The sequence below is a fragment of the Trichosurus vulpecula genome, chromosome 5 (genome assembly GCF_011100635.1).
Source record: "Trichosurus vulpecula isolate mTriVul1 chromosome 5, mTriVul1.pri, whole genome shotgun sequence".
Taxonomy (NCBI): domain Eukaryota; kingdom Metazoa; phylum Chordata; class Mammalia; order Diprotodontia; family Phalangeridae; genus Trichosurus; species Trichosurus vulpecula.
This window is the reverse complement of record NC_050577.1, coordinates 275,853,964-275,875,862: the sequence shown is the minus strand read 5'-3', so window position 1 is coordinate 275,875,862 and position 21,899 is coordinate 275,853,964. Positions and strand designations below refer to the sequence as shown.

The 21,899-nt window shown below is 42.0% G+C and overlaps 1 protein-coding gene across 1 annotated transcript in view; it reads right to left on the bottom strand.

Annotated features, from left to right (window-relative positions):
• Window positions 1–21,899, bottom strand: part of FAIM2 (Fas apoptotic inhibitory molecule 2) — a 66,041-nt gene that overhangs the window by 5,439 nt on the left and 38,703 nt on the right. Inside the window, exons 8-11 of the mRNA XM_036761550.1 lie at window positions 21,199–21,236; window positions 20,433–20,520; window positions 20,071–20,166; window positions 16,302–16,355 (exon numbers count right to left, since the gene is read on the bottom strand). Coding sequence (XP_036617445.1) covers window positions 16,302–16,355; window positions 20,071–20,166; window positions 20,433–20,520; window positions 21,199–21,236 — 276 coding nt within the window. The remainder of the gene's footprint in view (window positions 1–16,301; window positions 16,356–20,070; window positions 20,167–20,432; window positions 20,521–21,198; window positions 21,237–21,899) is intronic.

Genomic DNA, 21,899 nt, shown 5'->3' with positions numbered 1-21,899 from the left:
GCATGGATGGCTCCTCTTTCTTTCCCTTTCCTGTGCATAAGACCCGGGTTGCTTTTTTTTTTCCCCTTTTTTTCACCAAAAGCATTTAACTCCCACCAAACCTCTGATGATCAGCCTTCAGTCTCAGATCTTGGCCAGCCTCCCAAGGTCCAGGTGGCTGCCTGCTGTGTGTCTGCTGATACCCCACTGCTCAGACCCATAAACACATCCATTGGGTCTGTCTGGTGTGATGTAAGGGAGTACTTCATGGACAGAGATCCCTACCTCAAGATAGCAATGTCACTACCTGTTATTCCCTTCCTATAATTTTCTTCCTTTGAGTTTTGCAAGAGATCCTTCTTAGAAAGCAAATACCCTTGGGTGATGTTAAACCTAGGCGGATAAAGCATCAGGCCAGGAGTCAGCAAGACCTAGGTTTGAACACAGCTTCAGACATTTACTAGTTGTGTGAATCTGGGCAAGTCACTTAACCTCTCTCTGCATCAGTTTCCCCAAGTTTAAAATGAGGATCCTAATAACACTTAACTCCCAAGGTTGTTGTAAGGATCAAATGAGATGATCTTTGTAAAGCATGTAGCAGAGGGCTTGGTACATAGCAGGTACTTCATAAATGCTTATTCCCTTCCTTACCGTCCTCCCTTAAACTTTATCAACAGAACAGCTTAGCTGATAGCGACCTGAGAGCAAGACCCTGAAGAATAGGGACAAGGGACAATAGTCTCTAATGAGGGCAGGAAGGAGGAAAAGCATCCGGATTGGAAAGCTGATAGGGAGACAAGCTTTCGGATTTCACATTATTAATTAGCATTGGACCTGATCACCATTACTCTAATCCCTCCCAATGACTGTTCACTTGTCGTAGTGCCTGCCCTTAAGCTTTTCCAGGTCAGTATAGGAGAATATGACCTCCCAGAGGGTAGAAGGTGAACACATCTGGGGGACAGCCCCGAGGGTGTCTAGCAATAATAATACTGATGATGATAATAGTAGCTAGTCTTCACATAGCTCTTTAAGATTTACAAAGTACACATATTATTCCATTTGATCATCACAACAACCCAGTGAAGTAGGGGCTGTTACCATCCTCATTCCACAAATGTAGAATGTGACTAGAAAGTGACTGAGGCAAGATTTCAGCCCTATGACTTCAATACTCTTTCTATTTTTTAGTTTTTGATTGGTTTGTGGATTGGGGGGGAAGGGGAAGGCAAAGAGGGACTGAGGAGGTGAAGAGAGATGGACAGAGCCTTTATGGTAAGACCCCAGGATCTGGGAGTATCAGCACTGAGAAGAGGAATCTGGACAGGTAGCATCTGTGGGAAGGAAACACTCCGGGGTGGGAGCTGTGGCACATACAGGATTTCTCCTCTTGTCTTGGCTACCACCAAGCTCTGGGTTTCCTTTGACACAGGAGAATCTATATGCTGTCAACATAGGGAAGTGGTCGTGTTAAACAAAGGATGAGAAAAGTGCTAGAGTCACTCATTCTGCTTCTTCTATAGGACAGACAGTAGAGAGTCCTTTCCTGCCGTCTGTTCTTGAGTCAGTCAGTCCGTCAATAAGCAGCCAGGTGGCTCAATGGGGAGAACTCTGGGACTGAGTACAAATCCTGCCTCAGACATTTTCTAGCGATGCCATCTAACCTCTGTCTGCCTCACTTATCTCATCTGTAGAATGGGGGTAATGGTAGTACCTACCTTCTAGGATTACAGTGAGGAAAAAAATGAGATAGTATCTGTAAAGTGCTTTGAAAACCTTAAAGTCTTATATAAATGCTAACTAATATACCCTGGTAGGGACGTGCTCCCAAGACAAGTGAAGAATGAAGCAGGAGCTAAAAATATGTGGCTTTGTTCCCAGGACATTTGAGGTGCAGAGTAGGCAAAGGAATCTTGGATAAAGAGGACCTAGCAGATTTTACATTTTAAAACACTCTAATGCTCGTATAAGATTTTAAAGTTTGCAAAGCACTTTATATACTATCTTCATCCTAACAACAATCCTGGGGGATATGTGCCATGGTTTAATATATAGCCAGCCTAAAAAGTCTCAAAAGTAAGAAAGTCTAAATTTAGAGTAATTAAAGGTAAATCTTCAAGAAGAGAAGACAGAAATACAGTAGGATATAAAAAGCTCATGAAATAATAATGGAGAACTTATATCCTTAAAGCTCCCACTCACCAACCCAACCCTCAGCCCACCATGTGCCCTGGGCACAGGCAGCCAGCTCAAGCAACCTGGCAAACTGCTATTTAAAGGTGTAGTTGTAAGGGACCCTGCTTGGTTCTCCCATGGTAGTGAATAAATCTAAATCCTCTCTCCTTACCACTTCCTTCCCATGCCCTACTCCATAAGAATAAGACATTAATTCTGCCCAGCCATTTGAAAGGGATTCCAACTATGGCAGGGGTTAGAAAACTTGGCATTGCAGAGCCAGCCAGAGGGGAAGGGGTTCCATCCAAAGAGAAAGGGGACTAGAACCCTACCTGGGGTCAGGCCTTCTCTATAGAGTGTACTTCAAGCAAGGACCTAGCCAGACCTCCGAACCCCTAACCCAATTAGGATGAGGATGCCCAATTTCAAGGGGTCTGTGCAGAAGTGGAAAGGGAAAGAGCCAGCAGAGATAGGAGAGAAGTTAGAGACATGCTAGTGGGAATAAAAGGAAAAATCATGAAAGACAAAAAAATCTAAAGGAAAAAGGCTGTGTGTAAGCCAGACCCTGAACAGATAAAACAAGTGTTGCTCACAAAGAAGAAAAAATAAGCAATAAAAAAAATTTTAAAGACCATAAAACAGAGTATAATAGCCTATGAAGGAAAGTGAACCAAAAATCCTCAGTGGAAAAAAAATTCAGTCGGCTTCCCAAAGAAAATAGAACAAAAGTAAAAACCTACAGAGTGATTCATAAGAGACACAACTTTTCAAAGGAGATATTAGGATAGGCATCCATACCTTCTCATTCATCAGATCACTTTCAAGGCCAGAAATAAAAATGCTTCTTTCCAAGAAACTACAGATCATGGACAGGGCTTCCATAGGTTCCTGGAAAAATGCTATCCTCAATAAACAGCTACTGTAAGTACTATTGATGGGCTTTTAAAGAATTAAAATATTAAAAATACAAACAATACCAAAACTGAATATAATTTAACAATTAATATATCTTCAATGATTATGAAGGCACTTTAGGAGCTTGTTGTGGTTCAGGGTAATTATTATATTAGTGATAGGATATATCTATTAAAGATTATTCCCTATTGACAAAATTCCAGATAAACTAGTTTTTAGGGCATTTCTCTCTTCCCCCTGACACCTAAAAAGGAAGAAAGACTGGAAATCAGAGCTCTCAAAGCTGAATTAACAAAGGTGAACAACAGGACAGAAAACTTAGAACACACCAGGGAAAGCTCTCCAAAGAAGTAGTGGTTCTGAGAAACAGAATAAGAGATTTTGAACCATAAAAATACAGAAGTGGAAGCAACTTTGACAGAGGGAAACAAAAGACACTATATTGAAAGCATGTATGAACTCTACACCAAAGACACTGGCTTGAAGATAGGAGACAAGTAAGTGTAACTTAAGAATAACAGGACTCTAAGAAGAACTTGGTAGAATTTAAAAAACAAAAACCAAACAAAACACCTAAATACTATATTGCAGAGGGAAGAAAACCACCTAGAATTTCTGAATATAGATAAGGATTTATTGATTGAATCTAAATATTGTGATTATAGAAAAAGCTCATGCTTGAAATTTCAAAGAGCTTTTGAGGAAAAAATTGGAGAAAATGCAGAGGCAAAAAGGAAACTCAGTGATCACTTTCAATATGCTCTTCCCCTTCATCTTTCCTTCCTCCCCCCTTCCTCTTAACTCCTGTTTTTGGCCTATTGCTCTGGAAATTGTAATCAAATCAACACTACCATTGCTTTTGAAAAGGATGCACCCCCAAGCATTATTGGGAGTGGGATTTGGAAGAAGCATCATCAGAGTCTACATGGGCTATGTATACAAGAAATATAGTGAACAAATATATAAGACCAAGAGCCATTCAGTCATTAATGGATAAATGATTAAAAAAAAAAAACCAACAACCAAAAAAACCAAACCACAAACTATTAATACATAATGAAAGATTGCTCTAGATCACCAATAATAAAAAGAATGCAAAATAAAGCAATTCTGTGTTTTTGCCTCATATTCAGCAAATTGGCAAATATGACAAAAGATAAACAGTCATTCTAATATCTTGGTGGAGCTATGAACTGATCTAATCATTCTAAAAACAAATTTGGAATTTTGTGGGAAAAAGTAACTAAAATGGCTATATCTTTTTGCTCAGATATCTTACTGCTTGGCATTACTCCAGGGAATTTGAGGACAGAAAGGTCCCATGTATACCAAAATATTTATTCAGAGATAGTTGTACTTTTTGTGGTATCTAAGTCTTGGAAATGAGGCAGGTACCTATCAATTAGGGAATGGTTGAACAAATATGAATACAATGGAAGAGGATTGTGATTTTTGTTTTCAGAGAAACTTGGGAAGATGCAGAAACTGCTTTAGAGCAAAGTGAGCAGAATCAGGAGAATAATTTATATGATAAACAACTTTAATTTTGATCAATTCAATGACCACCCAAGATTTAGAGGGTCAGTGATGAGGCATGCTACCCATCTCATGGCAGAGAGATGACAGATTCAAGGTACAAAATGAGAGACCAAGATGGCAGAGTACCAGCTAGGACTCAGCTGAATTCTCCCAACAGACCCCTCCAAACAACCTTAAAATAACGGCTCAAATCAAATTTTAGAGCAGCAGAGCTAACAAAAGGGCAGAGGAAAATACTTTTCCAGCCTAAAACAACTTAGGACATCCATTGGAGATGTCCGTAAAACCGGGGTGGCATAACAGGAGCACGGGCAGCGGGCTGCAACAACATCAGCAGCTTTTGGAGCTCTCTGCCCAGAGATATAAGGGGATTGGGCAAGTGGTCAGAAAGGGGTGACAGGGGACCCTTTGCTGGCACTAGATGCAGCTGGCACGGATTGGCAACTGTGTTGCTCATAAGCAGTTCTGGATTGCACTTTCAGGGTGGAGAGGAGTGCTTGTGTTTGGTTACAAGAGAGCAGGGATCCTAGTCACAGTTCCAGGGCCAAGAGAAGCAATAGCACGTGCAGTTGCAGGGGAGCAGTGGCCCTTCTTGGGTAAAGACCAGAGAGCAGACCAAGAGAGCAGTGATCATATCTTTCCCGGAATAATACCACCTTGGAAGCACCAAAAACTTGCAGACCCACAGAATTAGCCCTGAAAACAGCAGCAACAGTGCCTCCCCATCCCCAGGTGAGCAGAGTCCAACTTTAACATAAAGTTCAAAGTGAAGAAATAGACTGAGAAAATGAGCAAAGAACAACAACAACAACAAAAAGAACCTGACCATAAAAAGCTACTACGACGGCAGGGAAAGTCAAGACATAAACAGAAAAAGACAACAATGCGAAAACAGCTACAAGCAAAGCCTTAAAGAAAATTGGTAACTGGATCCAAGGCCAGCAAGAATTCCCGAAAGAGGCAAGTGTGGTAGAGGAAAAACTGGGAAAAGAAATGAGAGTGATATAAGAAAATTATGAAAAGAGAATTAACAGCTTTGTAAAAGAGAAACAAAAAGTACTGAAGAAAATAACACCTTAAAAAACAGAATTGGCCAAATGGAAAAAGAGGTACAAAGCTTGCTGAAAAAAATAATTCCTCAAAAATTACAATTGGGTAAGTGGAAGCTAATGATTCCACTATACTTCAAGAAGCAATAAAACAAAGTCAAAAGAATGAAAAAAATAGAAGAAAACGTGAACTATCTTATCAGAAAAATAACTGACCTAGAAAATAGATTGAGGAGAGATTATTTAAGCATGACTGGATTGGGGTAGCTAGGTGGCACAGTGAGTAGAGCACTGGCCCTGGAGTCAGGAGGACCTGAGTTCAAATCCGGCCTCAGACACTTGACACATGTACTAGCTGTGTGACCTTGGGCAAGTCACTTAACCCCAATTGCCTTGCCCAAAAAAACAAAACAAAACAAAAAGAATGACTGGATTACCTAAAAGTCATGATCAAAGAAAGAGCCTAGACATCATATTTCCAGATATTATAAAGGAAAACTGCCTCCGTATCTTAGATTCGAGTTAAATAAAAACCGAAAGAATCTATCAATTACATCCTGAAGGAGATCCCAAAATGAAAATTCCCAGGAATATTATAGCCAAATTCCAGAGCTCCTGGATAAATGAGAAAATACTGTAAACAGCCAGAAAGAAAGAATTCAAATATTGGGGAGCCACAGTCAGGATCATGCAATATTTAGCAGCTTCCATGTTAAAGGAGCAGAGGGCTAGGAATATGATATTCTGGAAGGCAAATTACAACCAAGAATAACCTACCCCACAAAACTGAGTATAATCCTTCCAGGGAAAAAATGGATATTTAATGAAATGGAGGACTTCCAAGCATTCCTGATAAAAAAGACCATAGCTAAATAGAAAATTCAATATTTAAACAGGAAACTCAAGAGAAGCAGAAAAAATAAACATGAAAGAGGGACTCAATAAAGTTAAACTGTTTACATTCCTAAATGGAGAGATGATACATGTAATTCCTAAGAACTTTATCATTATTATAGCAGTTTGAAGGAATGTACATAGACAAAGGAAACAGGTATGAGTTGATTATGTTGGGATGATCTAGAAAAAAAATTTAAGAGTGAGAAAAAGGGATGCACTGGGAGAAGGGGGAAAATAAAGGTAGAATGGGGAAAATTTTCTGACATAATAGAGGCATGTAAGGAAGAGTTTTTATAGTGGAGGGGAATATTGAGGGGTGGTGGCAGGCAATGCTTGAACTTCACTCTCATCAGAATTAGTTCAAAGAGGGAAGAATATGTATACACAGACACACATACACATATATACACATATATATGCATGTGTGCATGTATGTGTACACATACACACACTCATTTGAGTATAGAAATCTATCTTACTCAGTAGGGAAATAGAAGTGGAAGGGGATAAGAGATATGGAGGGTATGTGATAAAAGGGAAGGTGGATTAAGGGAGGCAGTGGTCAGAAGCAAAACAGACTTTGAGGAGGGACAGGATAAAAAGAGAGAGAAAAGGATAAACACAAGAAAATAGGATGAAGGGAAACAGTAATCATAATTATGAATATGAATGGGATGAACTAACCCATAAAATGGAAGTGGATAGCAGAATGGGTTAGAAACGGGAACCCAACAATATGTATACAAGAGATACACTTGAAGCAGAGAGACACTCACAGAGTTAAAATAAATGGCTGGAGCAGACTCTATTATGCTTCAGCTGAAGTAAAAAAAAAAAGCAGTAGTAGCAATCTTGATCTCAGACAAAGCAAAAGCAAAAATAGTTCTAATTAAAGGAGGTCATCAATTGGGGAATGGCTGAATAAGTTGGAGCATATGATGGTGTACTATTGTGCTATAAGAAATGAGGAGCAGGAAGATTTCAGAAAAACCTGGAAAGACTCACATGAACTGATACTGAGTAAAGTGAGCAAAACCAGGAGAACATTGCACACAATAACAGCAACATTGTGCAATGATCAACTAAGATAGATTTAGCTCTTCTCACAATACAATGATCTGAGATAATTCCAAAAGACCCATGATGAGCAGGCAGATTTCAGAAAAACCTGGAAAGACTTACATGAACTGATGTAAAGTGAAGTGAGAAGAACCAGGAGAACATTGTGCACAGTAACAACAATGTTGTACTGTGAAAGTCAATGTCAACTGTGAAAGACTTGGTTACTCTGATCAATACAATGATCCAAGACAATTTCAAAGGACTTGTGACGAAAAAATGCTATCCACCTTCAGAGAGAGAACTTATGAACTCTGAGTGCAAACTGAAGTATAATTTTCTCACTTCCTTCATATGTTTTTATAATATGACTAAATTGGAAATATGTCATGCATGATTTCAAATGTATAATTTATATAATATTGTTTGCCTTCTCAGTGGGAAGGGGAGGGGTGGGAGGAAAATTTAAAAAGAAAAGAATGTTTAAAATAAATTTCTTAAAAAAGGTGCAAAATGAGAACTATGTTTATGAACATAGTCAATGAAGGAATTTGTTTTGCTTGACTATATATATTTGTTATGAGGTGTTTTTTTCCCAATGGGGATGGCAGGAAGAAGAGAAAATAAAATTTAGTTAATTAAAAAAATTAATTAAGAAAGAAAAAAGGAAATAAGCACACTAATGCATTGTTGATTGAGCTGTGAATTGGTCCAACTATGTTAAAAATATATTTGGAGAGATCCTAGTTCTAAGCACATACTCCAAGGAATTTGAAGAGAGAAAGGCCTCATAAATAATAAAATATTCATTCATAGCTGCGCTTTTTGTGGTAACAAAGACTTGGAAATTAAGTGGGTGCCCATCAACTGGGAAATAACCAAAAATTGATTTGATGTAAATGGAATATTATTATACTCTCAAAAGAGGAAGAATTCAGGAAAACAAGGGAAGACTTGTATGAACTCACACTGAATGAAGCAGGCAGAATTAATTAAACAATATACACAATGACTACAATAATGTAAACCAAAAGAACAATAAAATAAAATTGAATGTTATGTAATTATAATAAGTAACAAGCTCTGCAGAAGAGATGAGAAAATTCACCTCCCCATCTTTCATTGAAGATGCGGAACAATGCACATGTTGTTAGATGAGGTTAGTGTGTTGACTGGTTATGCTGAAGTGCTTTTGAAACAAGACGTGTCTTTGTTATAAGAGAAGGCTCACTGGAGAAGAGAGATAAAGATATATTTGGAAATGATGCTATATAAAACAAAAGGAATCAATAAAACTTTAACATTAAAAAAAAGTGGTCCCATTCTTTAGGAGAGGCTACTAGGAGGCATAGTGAATAGAAGAAGGTTGGGGCTGAAGTCCGGAAGACGTCAGTTCAAATCTAGCCTCATATACTTACTAGTTGTGTGCCCATTGGCAAGTCATTTAACTTCTACGGCCTCAGTTTCTTCAACTGTAAAATGGAGTTCATAATGGCACCTACCTACCTCACATGGTTGTTATGAGGGTCAAATGAGATAATACCTGTAAATCACTTAGCGTAGTGCCTAGCTTGTTCCCTTACCTTCCCCTTTAATAATGTGTGGTCAAGGGATAGTAACAGGTTCCAGAAGAAGAAATGTAATCTATCAACAAATATCTGAAAAATTGTTCCCAAAGGAACTTCAGCTTCTTGAGGACAGGAAATGTTTCATTTTCATCTCTGTATCCCCAATGCTATTCACAGTGTCTGGCACAGAGTAGACGCTCAGTAGATTCTGGATGATCGATTTCCATTACTCATAATCAGAGAAATGCAAAGTAATTTCAAGTAACTCTGACGTATCACCTCGTGTAACTCTAATTGGCAATGGTAGAGCTATGAATAAATCAAACTGTCCTTGAAATTTTGAATTGGTCAGAAACAGTTAACTAAATTGTTCATAGCCTTGGATTCACTATTAGGTTTATCTAGTAAGGAGATAAATGAGAGAAAGGATCTTTATTTACCAAAATATTCATAGCAGCACTAATAAAAAAGCTGGAATAAATGATGTGTCCAACAATTGAGGAAAGGCTGAACAAGTTACAATATATCGATATAATGGAATAGTATTTTAATCTACTAAAGAATGACAAATACGAAAAATTCAGAGAAACTTGGGAAGACAAACTGATACAGACTGAACTAGTCAGAATCAGAGGAAACATATATTATGAACAACGACTGCAACGGTATAAATGAAAACAACACTTGAAGAAAATAAAATTTAAATATAATGGGAAAATACTGATTCCAAAATACTCAACTTAAAACACACATGACAAATAAATCGAATTTAAAAGATGTGTGTTTTAGGCTTCCAAAATGGTTTCTTTTAAACTAGGAATCTTTTAAGTCTCAGTATGTGACTTGCCTTAGCCTTTGGCTCCTGGGCACAGGAAACCTACAGACTCCAGCAGTGGTCTGAGGGGAAGTGAAGTGACTGAGGGGACCTGTGCCCTGTTCACCCAGAAGTGCCTCTTCTCTTTTCAGAAAGGGGAGGGTACCTTGTCAGTGACCAGAGTCCTTGAACATTTTTCACTATGGTCTGGTCTCTAGGTGACAGTCTCATTTTTCTTTGTGAAGGGTGATCTGTTTTGATCTGAAGTAAATCAATATGTTTGCACGCGTGCATGTGCATGTGTGTATTATATATGTTAATCTGACATGTATAATTGACCATAAAAATAAATATAATAATAAAATAAGCCAATAATAAAGATTTATATATATAAACAATAAAATAACAATAATATGCAAATTAAGAAGCAAATTGAAGCTCTCCAGGATGTTAATAAGTAGAAAACCTGGGCCTTTTACAGAGCATCCTTTCTCTGCAGGACTGTGAGTCATCTGTATGGCTCTGACTAGCTGGAGAACAATAAATATCCCAACCCTTCAACCTGTAAGGATGACTCTGTGGTCATTCAGCTATCTACAAGGCTAGCCATCTACACTCCCGACATCTCTTCTAAAAACCCAGACTAAAGTATTCTCCAAATCCTCTGGGGCTTCTTCCGGATAAAGAGTTAATTCAGACCTAGTATATTTCCTGACTCACCCCCCCCCCCCCCCGCCCTGAAACTGGGGTGTGTCCCTCACTTTCTTTCAGTTAAGCTGCCCTGAACCTCCCAAATAGAGGAAGGTGTTAATAGGATTAGCACTTAGGTTATTAGCATTAGGAAAGTGTGAGTGGGGTGAGGCCAGGGATGGGGAACACAACGCACTTTCACCTTCTAGGGGAAATAGCCTGGTCAAGTTAGCCACCCCACCCTTCATAAGCAATCTTCCTGGGCTGGGCTGTCTGATCCTGTTCCCACCTGTCTTTCCTGTTCCCTGGAAACTCAGCCCCTTTTTCTCCCCAAGTGAGGCAGATCTCTGGTACATCATGCAAAGAGAGATAAAGAGAAAAAAGGCTGGTCAGCTCAACCAAACTCGGAAACATCATCTTCTACAGGTTGCAGCAAGAAGGAGTTGGGTTAGATCTCAAGAAGGATTTTGGGCCAAGAGCCTCAGAATACTCTTGAGTATCTTTTAGTTAAAGATGAGCCATTTATGCAAAAGAACATAGGCCCAAAGGACCCAGGGACTGGGAAGAAATAAAGGTAAACTTAATAATAAATATTATTTATTTAGGGTTGTTTGAAGGCATAGTAGATAGGCTGTTGGGCCTGGAGTCAGGACCACCCAATTTCAAATTTGGCTTCATGTATAAGTCCCCTGAAATGAAGATTATAATAGTATCTACCTCCCAGGGTTCTTTTGAGGATCAAATGAGACAATAATTGTAAAATACTCAGCACAGTGCCTGGCACAAAGTACATGCTATATGTTAGCTATTATTATTGTTATTATCATTACTAATAATCCCATCTTGAATTTGTATAATAGTTTAGTCTTCAATATATTTTCACATATATTATTGATATTTCTGTCAAGTAGGTAGGACAGGTCCCTTTCCCTCTAAATCTATGGTCCTATAAGGAAAATGAAATTCAAAGAAGTGGAGATTTGCCCAAAGTTATTAATAATGAGTTGGTGGCAGAATGGGCTAGACTGGAATCCAGGTCTCCTGACTATCAAGGCTCCCTCTACCCACAGGCCTCTCAATGAGTGAAGGAATACAAATGCATTTATTAAGTGCTTATTACGTGTGAAGCACTGTGCAAAATGCTGGTGAAATAAATCAAGGAACAATTTGTGCATTAATGAAATGGAGACATTAAGGCATGGTAGAAAGAAGTTGACATTAGAAGATAAGTGGAAGCTGGGTTCCAGCGCCAGGACTGTCATTAGTTAGTTGAGCGATGTTGGGAAACTCATTGAACCTCCCGGCCACTCAATTTTTTCACTGATAAAAGGAGTGGTTTGGATAAGAGAATAAATAATTCAAAGGTCCCTTCCAGTGACAAAGTGAGGTCAAGCCTTTCATTGCCTCCATCTTTCAACCTCAGCTTCCAGCAGTGCTTTCCTTACCGGAATCCACCTCTGGATCTTTTCCATTGTCTGTGTCTCCTAGGACTACAACAAATTCATATTTGAAGTTTGGTTGGAACCTTACTGCCCAGCAATTATCCTGTTCAATACCTGTGGCTGTTCGAAACCAGTGCTTCTTAAACTGTGGGTCTCGACCCCATAGCACTGAAGGGGCCCGAGAGTGAAAAAGCTTTACAAAGCACTGTTCTAACCTCCTATGCCCTTTGACCCCTTTAACCCACCAACCCCTCCCTCATTCCTGGTATGTCACCTCTGGCCCTCTGTATGAATCCCATAGAAATGCACAAAGAGGGGCCTAAGGGAAGGGCCAGGGAGATTCCATTTCTGTTAGATCTACTACTTAATTTATTTCCTAGGTCTTTAGGGAAGGTCTTTTTTCCCCCTGCCATTTTAGCAACGTAGAGACCTCTGCCTCATCCAGAAAGAACCAAAGGATTGGACAACTCAAGTTCTCAACTTCCTAGCTCTGGGCAGGCATCCCAGAGAAGCTAAGCATCCTGCCCAAAGCCACACAGTCTAACAAGATCATGGGCTGAGCCAAGACTAGAAACCAAATGGCCTATGGTCTGTCCCTGAACTCTTCCCCTCACTTCATCACACCATACTCCTTCTGCAACATTACCTGCTGGGTTCTTCAAAATACCTTAACAAAAAGTACACTGGAAAGACAAAGAGGGATGAGGTTCATGCTAGGGCCAAGCTCCAGCCTGGCTTACTCATCCACTTTCATTGATATTTTGGTTCTTGTGCCCAAGGGCTCTGTAATCATTGGTCAGGAACTAGGTTGAGACAGTGGGTTAGGAGTGAAGGGCAGGTTATCCCCAGCCTGGGAGAGACAAGGAGATATGGATCTTAGGGTCCCAGAGAACACAGGATGCCTAGAAATTTCCACAATCTTTCCATCATACCTCATCACTGCCCTGGGATCCTCTAGAGAGACTGTGGTTTTCTGCCCATCCTGAGACCTAGTACTCCAGTGCAGAGCACTGTGAGGGAACTTGAGAATTGGCTGGGGTTAGAAGGGGCAGAGACCAGAGGCTGAAGCTGAGGGAGTGCAAAGAAAGAGACTAGCAGGAATGCATTTGGAATAGGAGCCCTCAAGGAAACCTTTGCAGGTGATTCGGGATGGAATCCCACATCAAAGGAACTGCAGACATTGAGCAAATATGAGCCCAAAGAGCTCTTACAGGGAGACAGGGTATACATGAGTCATAGTCTTGACCCAGCTCTGAAATCCCTCCTACCCTCTCTGGTTCTCTGTCACTCCTACTCTGTCCTATCTTACCTCTTATAAGTCCATTGCACAGATGGGAAAACTGATGCTAATGAACAATCTCATTTGGAGGGGCAAGAGAAGCAAGATAGTAAGTCAGACTGCACCCATGGCCCAGGAGTCCTATATTACTCTTCCTGAGCCCCAACATGGAACAATGTAGCTTATAATCCTAGAATATTAGAGCTGGAGGACACCATTACAACCACAAGAACCCAACCCTATCCTACCCAACAGGAAAGAATATTGCAGCCAAGTATTCAAGGGATTTGTCTAAGTAGTTCTACAGTCAAGTAATGTCACAGCTAGGGCTGGCACTCAGGGCCCCTACCTCCAAGGCCAATGTTCTTTCCAGTGATAAAGGGAAAAAGTGAGCCTCAGGGATGGCATTTTACAAGGAGAAAGCCCAAATTTTATTTCCTTTGCCCTGGACACACATAACTTGTGGAATTATCCTGGCCAAGTCTATTTAGAGAAAAGTTTCTTAACCTTGGGTCCACAGATTCTGTTCCCTCCCCTCTGCCCCCATGGTCTATGGATAATTTGGGGGAGGGAGGTATCTGTGAGCTTGTATGGGAAAAAATTTCCATCTTTATTTCAATATAATCGGCTCTCTTCATCATCCGAGGTATTTTATCCTATGCATTTAAAAACATAATTTTGAGAAGGGGTCTTTCCAACCAGACTGGAGGTCTGGTGACCAAAGGGTTCTATGACAAAGAAGATTAATAGTCTTTGATTAGAGGTCTAACTATTATTATTATTATTAGGTTATTACATTTTTATATATAATAATTATTAGGTCAATCATAAAAAAAAGACTGGGGACAAATAGATGCTACAGTATTTTTATATCCTATGACTCTGAGATAGATTTAATTTATCATCCTGAAGCTTGACAAAGGAAGCTATTAAATCAATTTCCTAGCCTGAGTTTGGCTTTCATGTGACAGCTGCTGAAACCCATTCCAAAATCTGGGCTCTATTCAGAATGTGATGAGGCCAGTGGATGTGACTGGAAAGACAGGCGCCTCTAAGAACTTCCACTGGATCCCAGGGGAATCCAGGATTCCCTGTGAGGCACCAATATTCTCTACAAATGGCAAGGCAAGACAATAACCAGGAACACACTGCCAGACCTGGGGCAGTGTGGTGGTGGTGGTGGGGGGTGGTGTGTGTGGTGGTGGGTAGTGGTGGTGGGTGGTGGTGGTGGTGGTGGTGGGTAGTGGTGATGGGTGGTGGTGGTGGTGGTGGTGGTGATAGTGGGGAAGCAGGAGAAACCAGGTGAGCAGGCAGGCTCCCTTGGCAGACAGGCTCTATGGTTTTATCAGCCAGCAGGGCCTACCTCTGAGGTTTCTGTTCCCATAGCCTCCACCCTAGAAAGAGCGTTCTGCATACCTGTATGGCTACAAAAGAATCCATGCCTTCGGGCACCCTTGCCACACAAGGATTATCCTCCCTTGATAACATTTGGAGAGACTATCTCTCTCAGAAGCTTACTGTGGCTCACTGTTACCTCTTGGGAGTCAATCTAAATTCAGAGCTTAATTAATTTTTATATCAACTTCTTCCTTCAGACTTTCCACCAACCTCATTTTCCTCATATGGGCTTTGTGTTCCAGCTAGGTAAAGATCATTTCATTTTGATTGAACTTTGGAATTGATCATTTACCTCACCTGAGACATCCTCCCTCATCTTTTCCCCTCAGCCCTATCCCTTTTTTCCAAACCTTCTTCCAAGGAAGCATTGTGTAATAGAAATAATATGCTTTAAGAGACAAGAGAAAGTCAGTAATTCTCATCATATCACCCTGTGGAACAAAAGTTGACTGTAAAAACCACATACTAACGTTATCTATGTTTAATTGTGTTTATTTTTATTTTCTTAAATATTTCCTAATTACATTTTAATATGATTCAGAAGTGTGGTGGGCGGTATCCACATATCTGATACCTTTGATAGAACGCGAATTTGTTCTGACACTAACTAGTACGGACCTCCCTCTGCCCCAAGTACTAAAACAAGATTTCTTTCAGTTTCTGAAAATATTCAATCAAATTAACTAAAATTGCCCCCTACAAAATTACACATTTCTAACAATAAAAACTTATATTGGTAATATATGCTAAATAATCTGCAAACAACAATAAGCATCCAAACATAAAAAGAAATGACTGACTGGTGATGTTTTCTTTAAGAGAGGACTTATAGCCTCCCTTACAGGCTTTAACACATTCTACACAGTATATAGTCATTTGTTTACCTTTTACCACTCTATTTGATTGTATGCTCTAGGAGGGCTGGGGGGCAGCTAGGTGGCACTACATGCATAGAGTCCTACGCCTGGAGACAGGAAGACTCATCCCCCTGAGTTCAAAACTGGCCTCAGACACTTAGTAGCTATGTGACTCGTGCCTCTAAACTTTCTTCTAGGCTACAGTGGAGTCCCAGAATGTGTTCCCTCCAAGATGTCTCTTTCTCATCCTTCTCACAGTTTCTGAATTCTCCCCTCGGAAGCCTTCCCAGGTTGACCAACAGTTTTGTGAAAGGCTCCATCCAAATGACTTCCCTGGGTCATCCCACCCCTCATTCCAATGACACATTTATTTGCCCTCCATTCTCACCCTTGCCCACCTTGATTTAATATTTCTGCTGCTTATACCCTTCACTTCTCTTCTATCTATCTTATAGACTACATCTGCCACTCACAGGTATATGATGAATAATCATGGAAGGGAGGAAGAGGAGGATGATTCATCATTGCCCTGGTGATGGTTGTGGAGGAGGAGACTGAGCAATTATCAACCAGAAGACAAGAGAAGCGATAACTCAGGCTGCATGGGCCCTGTACCCTTTGGGGGCTTGGCCAGACTCACCATTGTAAACACGATTGCTCCCAGCACAGCATAGATCCCGTGAAGCCAGGGTACCTGCCAGGACACAGATACAAACTTACGATACAAACTCAAACTACCTTGTATTTATTTATCTATGTCACTGAATCCTCCCAGGAGAAAGTAAACTCTTTCACGGAAGGGATGGAATCATTTTTGTCTTCAGATCCTTAGGCTCTGGCACAGGATGTTACACTCAGCAAATGCTTAATAAATGTATAATCAAATGACTCTGGAGAAAGGGTGGGGAGTAGGGTTGGATGGAGGGAGCAGGGTGAACAGACAAAGGGAGGATAATAGAGCCTTAGAAATGTAAGGGCCCTCAGATACCATCTAGTCTAATGCTTGGGGCAGAATTCCCTCTTCAACATCCTACACAAGTGGTTCTCTAGCCCCTACAGGAAATGATGGAGAACTCTTTATTTCCTGAAGCAGCCCATTCTCTTTTTAGACAGCTCTAGTGAACTAAGTGGCACAGTAGAAAGAGCACCCTGCCTAGAGTTTCAAAACCATGAATTCAAGTCTAGCCTCAGACACTAGCTAAGTAATGACTCTAGGCAAGTCACTGTACCGCTGTTTGCCTCAGTTTCAATAGAAACAATAATAGCACCTGCCTCCCGGGGTTATTGTGAGCATCAAATGAAATCATATTTGTGAAGTACTTATCACAGTGCCTGGTACATAGTAGGTGCTGTGGAAATGTTTGCTTCCTCCTCTTTTGCTTCTTTTCTCCCATCCAGGTGCACTCCTTTGAACTTCTGCATGCCTTGTCCCCATCTACCTTTCCTCCTACTCATTTTTCAGCTTCCTTTTATGCGTTGTCTCTTCCCATTAGATTGTAAGCTCCTTGAGGGCTGGGACTGTCTCTTCTTCTTCTTCCATATTTGTATTCCCAGAGCTTAGCTTAATGTCTGACTAGTTTATTAACTGACTCTAACTGTCCCGAGGTCTCCTCCCATTATGTTGAACTAGAATCCTCCTGTCTGTAACTTCCACCAGGAGGTAGAAACAGCAAATAGTCTGTTCTTGGTTATCTAAGGTCTTTTACCTAGGTGATTAAAATGGTCAAAATTCTTGCCATTCCCAAAGATGAAGCCACTAGAAAAGATTTATTTCTCCTTAATCTCCCTGCTGCCCAATGTGGATCTGCAAGAAGTAATCAAGAGAAGTGTGAAGGGGCTGAATTATACACATTCGGGCTCACCAGTCCCTGGAAAATGGAGAATTGGCTGCCTTGGGATCTTCTGATGAGTCTGACTTCCTCTTCTTTCGGCAGAATCAGGCTGTATTTGACAGTACTGTGCATTTGACACGCACAATCGAAACTCTCACCTTCCACACAACATACACAGTTTCCATCCCTTCCCTCTCCCATCTCCAACCTTTTCCATGAACGTGTCCCCCAACCTGGTTTGATGTACTCCCTCTTTCTCTTCCAAATCTTGTTGCATGCTTCCTCCCAGTCAGTTAACAATAAGCATCCTCACCCTCCATTCCTGGAAGCCTTCCCAGATTAATTCTACTTGTTTTCCCTCCTCATAATTTTTCTGCTTGATTGTAGAGTTTACATTTATTTCTCTGTGTCTGTTTCCTCTGAGGGTACCATTGTCTTCATCAGACTCGGGAGTTTCCAGATGGCAAGCACTGGGCATCCTCTCCCTCTGGCACTCTCTCTCTTCCTTCCAGTGTGAAGAGAGAAGAGTGGGAAGCGGAGAATGGTCTGGATGAGAGGCTTAGAGAATAGCAGGGAAGGGGTGGTCTCTGAAGGTCCTTGCTAGACAACAGTAAGAGATTAAGACTGCCTGGGCATGAAGTCTTCCCTCGACTCCTCAGATGAAAGTAACAGTTATTTCTTATTTCTTATAGAGTTAGACCCCTCCTTTGCCCACATCACAGTCTACATTGTAGCTAAACTTATTTGCATACAGGTCTTCTCCCTTTCTCATCTTTATACATCAGTGTCTAGCACACCACCTTGAACAAAACAGAAACTTTATTAATAAAGTTTCCATGACTTCAATAAAATGAAAAGGTAGAACCTAATGCAGCCAGAGGGTTACAGACTTAGAACTAGAAGGAGCCTTAGAGTTCATCTAATCTCCCCTCCATTTCATGGATGAGGAAGCTGAGATTGTGACTTGCCCACTGGTACACGTACAGTTGTCAGAGCTGCGATTGAAGTTCAGGTTTTCTGACTCTGAATCGAGTGCCCTTTGCTTTCTCCTAATTATCTTCCCCACCAGGAATCTCAGTTTAGGGAATATTCTATAGGACTGCATTCCTTTCATCTTCTTCCTCCTACCATCCTGGGCTCCCCACTACTTAACACTTCCTAAGGTGGTAATATCCAGCCCCCTACTGGAACCTAGCATGCCCTCTACGTCACATCTGCCCCACCCTCCTCAAGGCCCTAGCTGTACAGATTCTTGGAAACACAAAAGACCTGCTTGACCAACTAAGGTCAACAATGGACTGCTTGATGCTATAGAGGCCCCTTCCTGTCACTCCTGCCCCGCTGCCCTCAGGGGCCCCAGCCTAGCTCCGGCCCCTCCCTTGATCAACAGGATCCAGGGAACTGCCAAGAAAATAGTGGGGGCTTTGACTTACTGAAGACAACTTTGTGACAGAAAGGGACAGGGTTAGTGTTCTAACTAGACCCCCTCCCCCCACTTTTATCTTTCCTGCTGATGCCTCCCCTTCTCTCCCAACCTTTCTGGTGACGGTGGGAGCACATCCATGTTTGGATATCTTGGCTGCTGCCAATATGGCCTCTCCCCACAGTTCCTGGTGCCAAAGCTGAAGAGTGGCCAAGTGTGGGATGGGGGAGGGGAAAGCAAAGGAGATAGAGATACCCATGTGGAGCTTTCCAGCCCATTATCCTGGGGACTATGGTATTCAAACCCCAAGCTATAACTTGTTCTCCTAAGCCTATTCTTTCCTCTCCCTGGCCATGGAGGGTCATTGTATCTCTTTCCTTGCTCTGACTCAACTCTCTTCAGTGGCAGTTTTACTCTAAAAGGCTGAAGATTTCATAGTCCCAGCAGGTGGATTCCCACCCCACCCCCAAACCCAAACAAACAACCAACCCTTTTGTACTAGTTCTTACACAGATATTCCAACCCTTGTTCAATGTCTGTTTGACCTCCAGGTGACCCCAGAGCCTCCCATTTAGGGTATCTCTAATCAACACCAGTCTGGCCTTCCAGATGACCACCCTCCCGCCACCCAGCTCAATCTACCCTCACTGTGGTTTCAATTTTTCTCCTCCCCTCAACCCTCCATGCATGAGAAACGTGAAACCGGATGTCAGCTGAGGAGTCAGGCAGGTGCCCATACCTGCCAAAGAAAAGCCACCTTGTTTGCCCATGGTCTTTAGCTTCCAGTCTTGCCAGTACACATGGTATTCGCTGCCAAGCCCAGGGTAGGGCTGCTGGGTGATGACACAACTACCTCCTAACTAGTCTAACTGTCGCCACCAGATCCGGTCTTCCTTCCCCCCCCCCTCCCCCGCCAACTTCTTGTTACCAATTTCTGCCCTCAGTGCCCCTGACCTGGGCTTAACTATCCAACATCCCTGCCCGGAGGCCAGGGGAAGAGTGCACACATATAGATCCCCAGCAGTGACCTGCCTGGCTTATTGTTGGCCTTAAGACCCCGGGACAGAAGGGGAGCAGAAGGGGAGAGAGAGGAGTGTAGAAGGCCTGGACAGGGATGTGAGAGTAGGGGTTTGTGGAGGGAGGAGGTGACTCACATATTGGAAGGGAAGGATGATGGCCAGAAGGATCCCACTGAAGAACATAACCATGAGAAGTACGAAGAGGATGCCTTGGCAGGATGTGAAGTCAAACTGTGGGGGAGAGAAGCCAGTAGAGCAGCATCATTTTGGAGGTCCTCTCACTTCCACAGTCAGCAGCCTTGATCTACCTTCCAAACCTTGCTTAATATCGCCCTTTTTTCTCCTCAGTCCTCCACCCAGCTGTAGAGTTTTACCCATCCTCTGGATGTGGACCCCAGATCACCCCTTCCCCTGATCTCCTGTTTCCAGACAGCCCTAACCTCACTGATTCCTACCCAGTCTCCCCTCCTTCATTCACTTGGGGTCCTTCAACTAACCTTGGTCTGGAAGCTGAACAGAGTCACGGAGAGGCAGACCAGGGCTGTGATTCCCAGACACAGAAGCACGGACTTGGTATTGTAGTAACTGTGGAGGAAGAATCTTTGTCACCTGGGTGGGCAGGACCTGGGGCCCAGGGCTAGGTCATCTGGTTTGGGACCTCACCAAATGGAGTTCACCTGCATCCCAATGAACCCTACCTTCCTTCTTGGTTAGAATCAAAGAGCCCCTTTTCTCCTGAGTGGAGTCTGGAAGTCTTTTCTTAGCTGGGGCTCCCCACTTCCTCCCTCAGTAGAGAGGAGAGGATAATCAAGAAGATGTTTTTAGGGCTCAGTTTCCACAGGGAATTTGCTAGGGAGTTCAGCTAGGGGCAAATCACCCCCTGTGTCTAACCATCAGATGCCTACATTTTTGAAGACGAGTAAAAGTTGATGAAAATGACCCTCAAGGAGTATTCTTGTAAGGAGTTACAAAGGGGCAAGGTATAGCCTAAAAGGGGGTGTGCGCTGGTGTCTGTGTGTGCGTGTGTGTATGTGGAATTTTGCCTTGGCAATATTAGGAAGTTTAGGGACTGATTTGCACGTGCATATCAGCTACTTGGTGGGGAGACATGGAACTGATTAGGCTTGGCTCTGGCTGCCCTCTCCCCTCTTAGAAAGAAGGACTGATGCAGGCAGATATAGAAGTCAGTCTAGAAAAGGTAGGCCAGGTTCTTCCATTTCCTGGAATTACAGTTACATCCCCTACCTCTTCCCTTTTCATTACCTGGACAACATCCCAGTGAGGTAGGCCATAGACAGGGTCTGCAATGAGAAATAAATTAGAAGGGAGAGCTCCCAGAGGTTTTTGGGACACAAGCTCATTTTATTTGAGTCATATCACTTGTGTCTTATTTCTTGCTCTTTCTTCCCACCAACATTACTGTCCCCCCCACCCCCAAACCCATTCCCTAGTCCCCAGGAGGGATGGATGTCATCAGTCTCTGAACTAGGCTAGATCCTAATCCTGGCAGCTTCACCCAGTGGTCTGGGAATTGACTTATCCAGTTAGAAGGTCCCTGGAGATCCCTGCTAGAGGTCAGGCGTGGAAGACAGAGACAGCAATCCTATACGAAAACTGCCCCAGGAGACAGGTCCAAAACTACCCTAACTTCTAGCAACTGGTATCATTTGTCCAGGTGTTTTCTCATTATCACCATCTTGTCTCTACTTCCCGCTCATCTCTAACTTAAATCTCTGCTCCTCACCCCCACCCAAAGACCCTATCCCTTTCTTCCCCATATCTACCCTAAAACCAAAGTCCCTCTTGGATTATTTTTATAAACCACTGGATAAAGGATTGGAAAGGAGGAACTGAGTGTATATGTATATGCATGTGTATGTGGGACAGGGGATTGTAGGAACTGTGGCTTTCTTTTTAAAGGAGAATCGAGATAGCAATAGCTCTGTTCCCAAAGACATCATAAA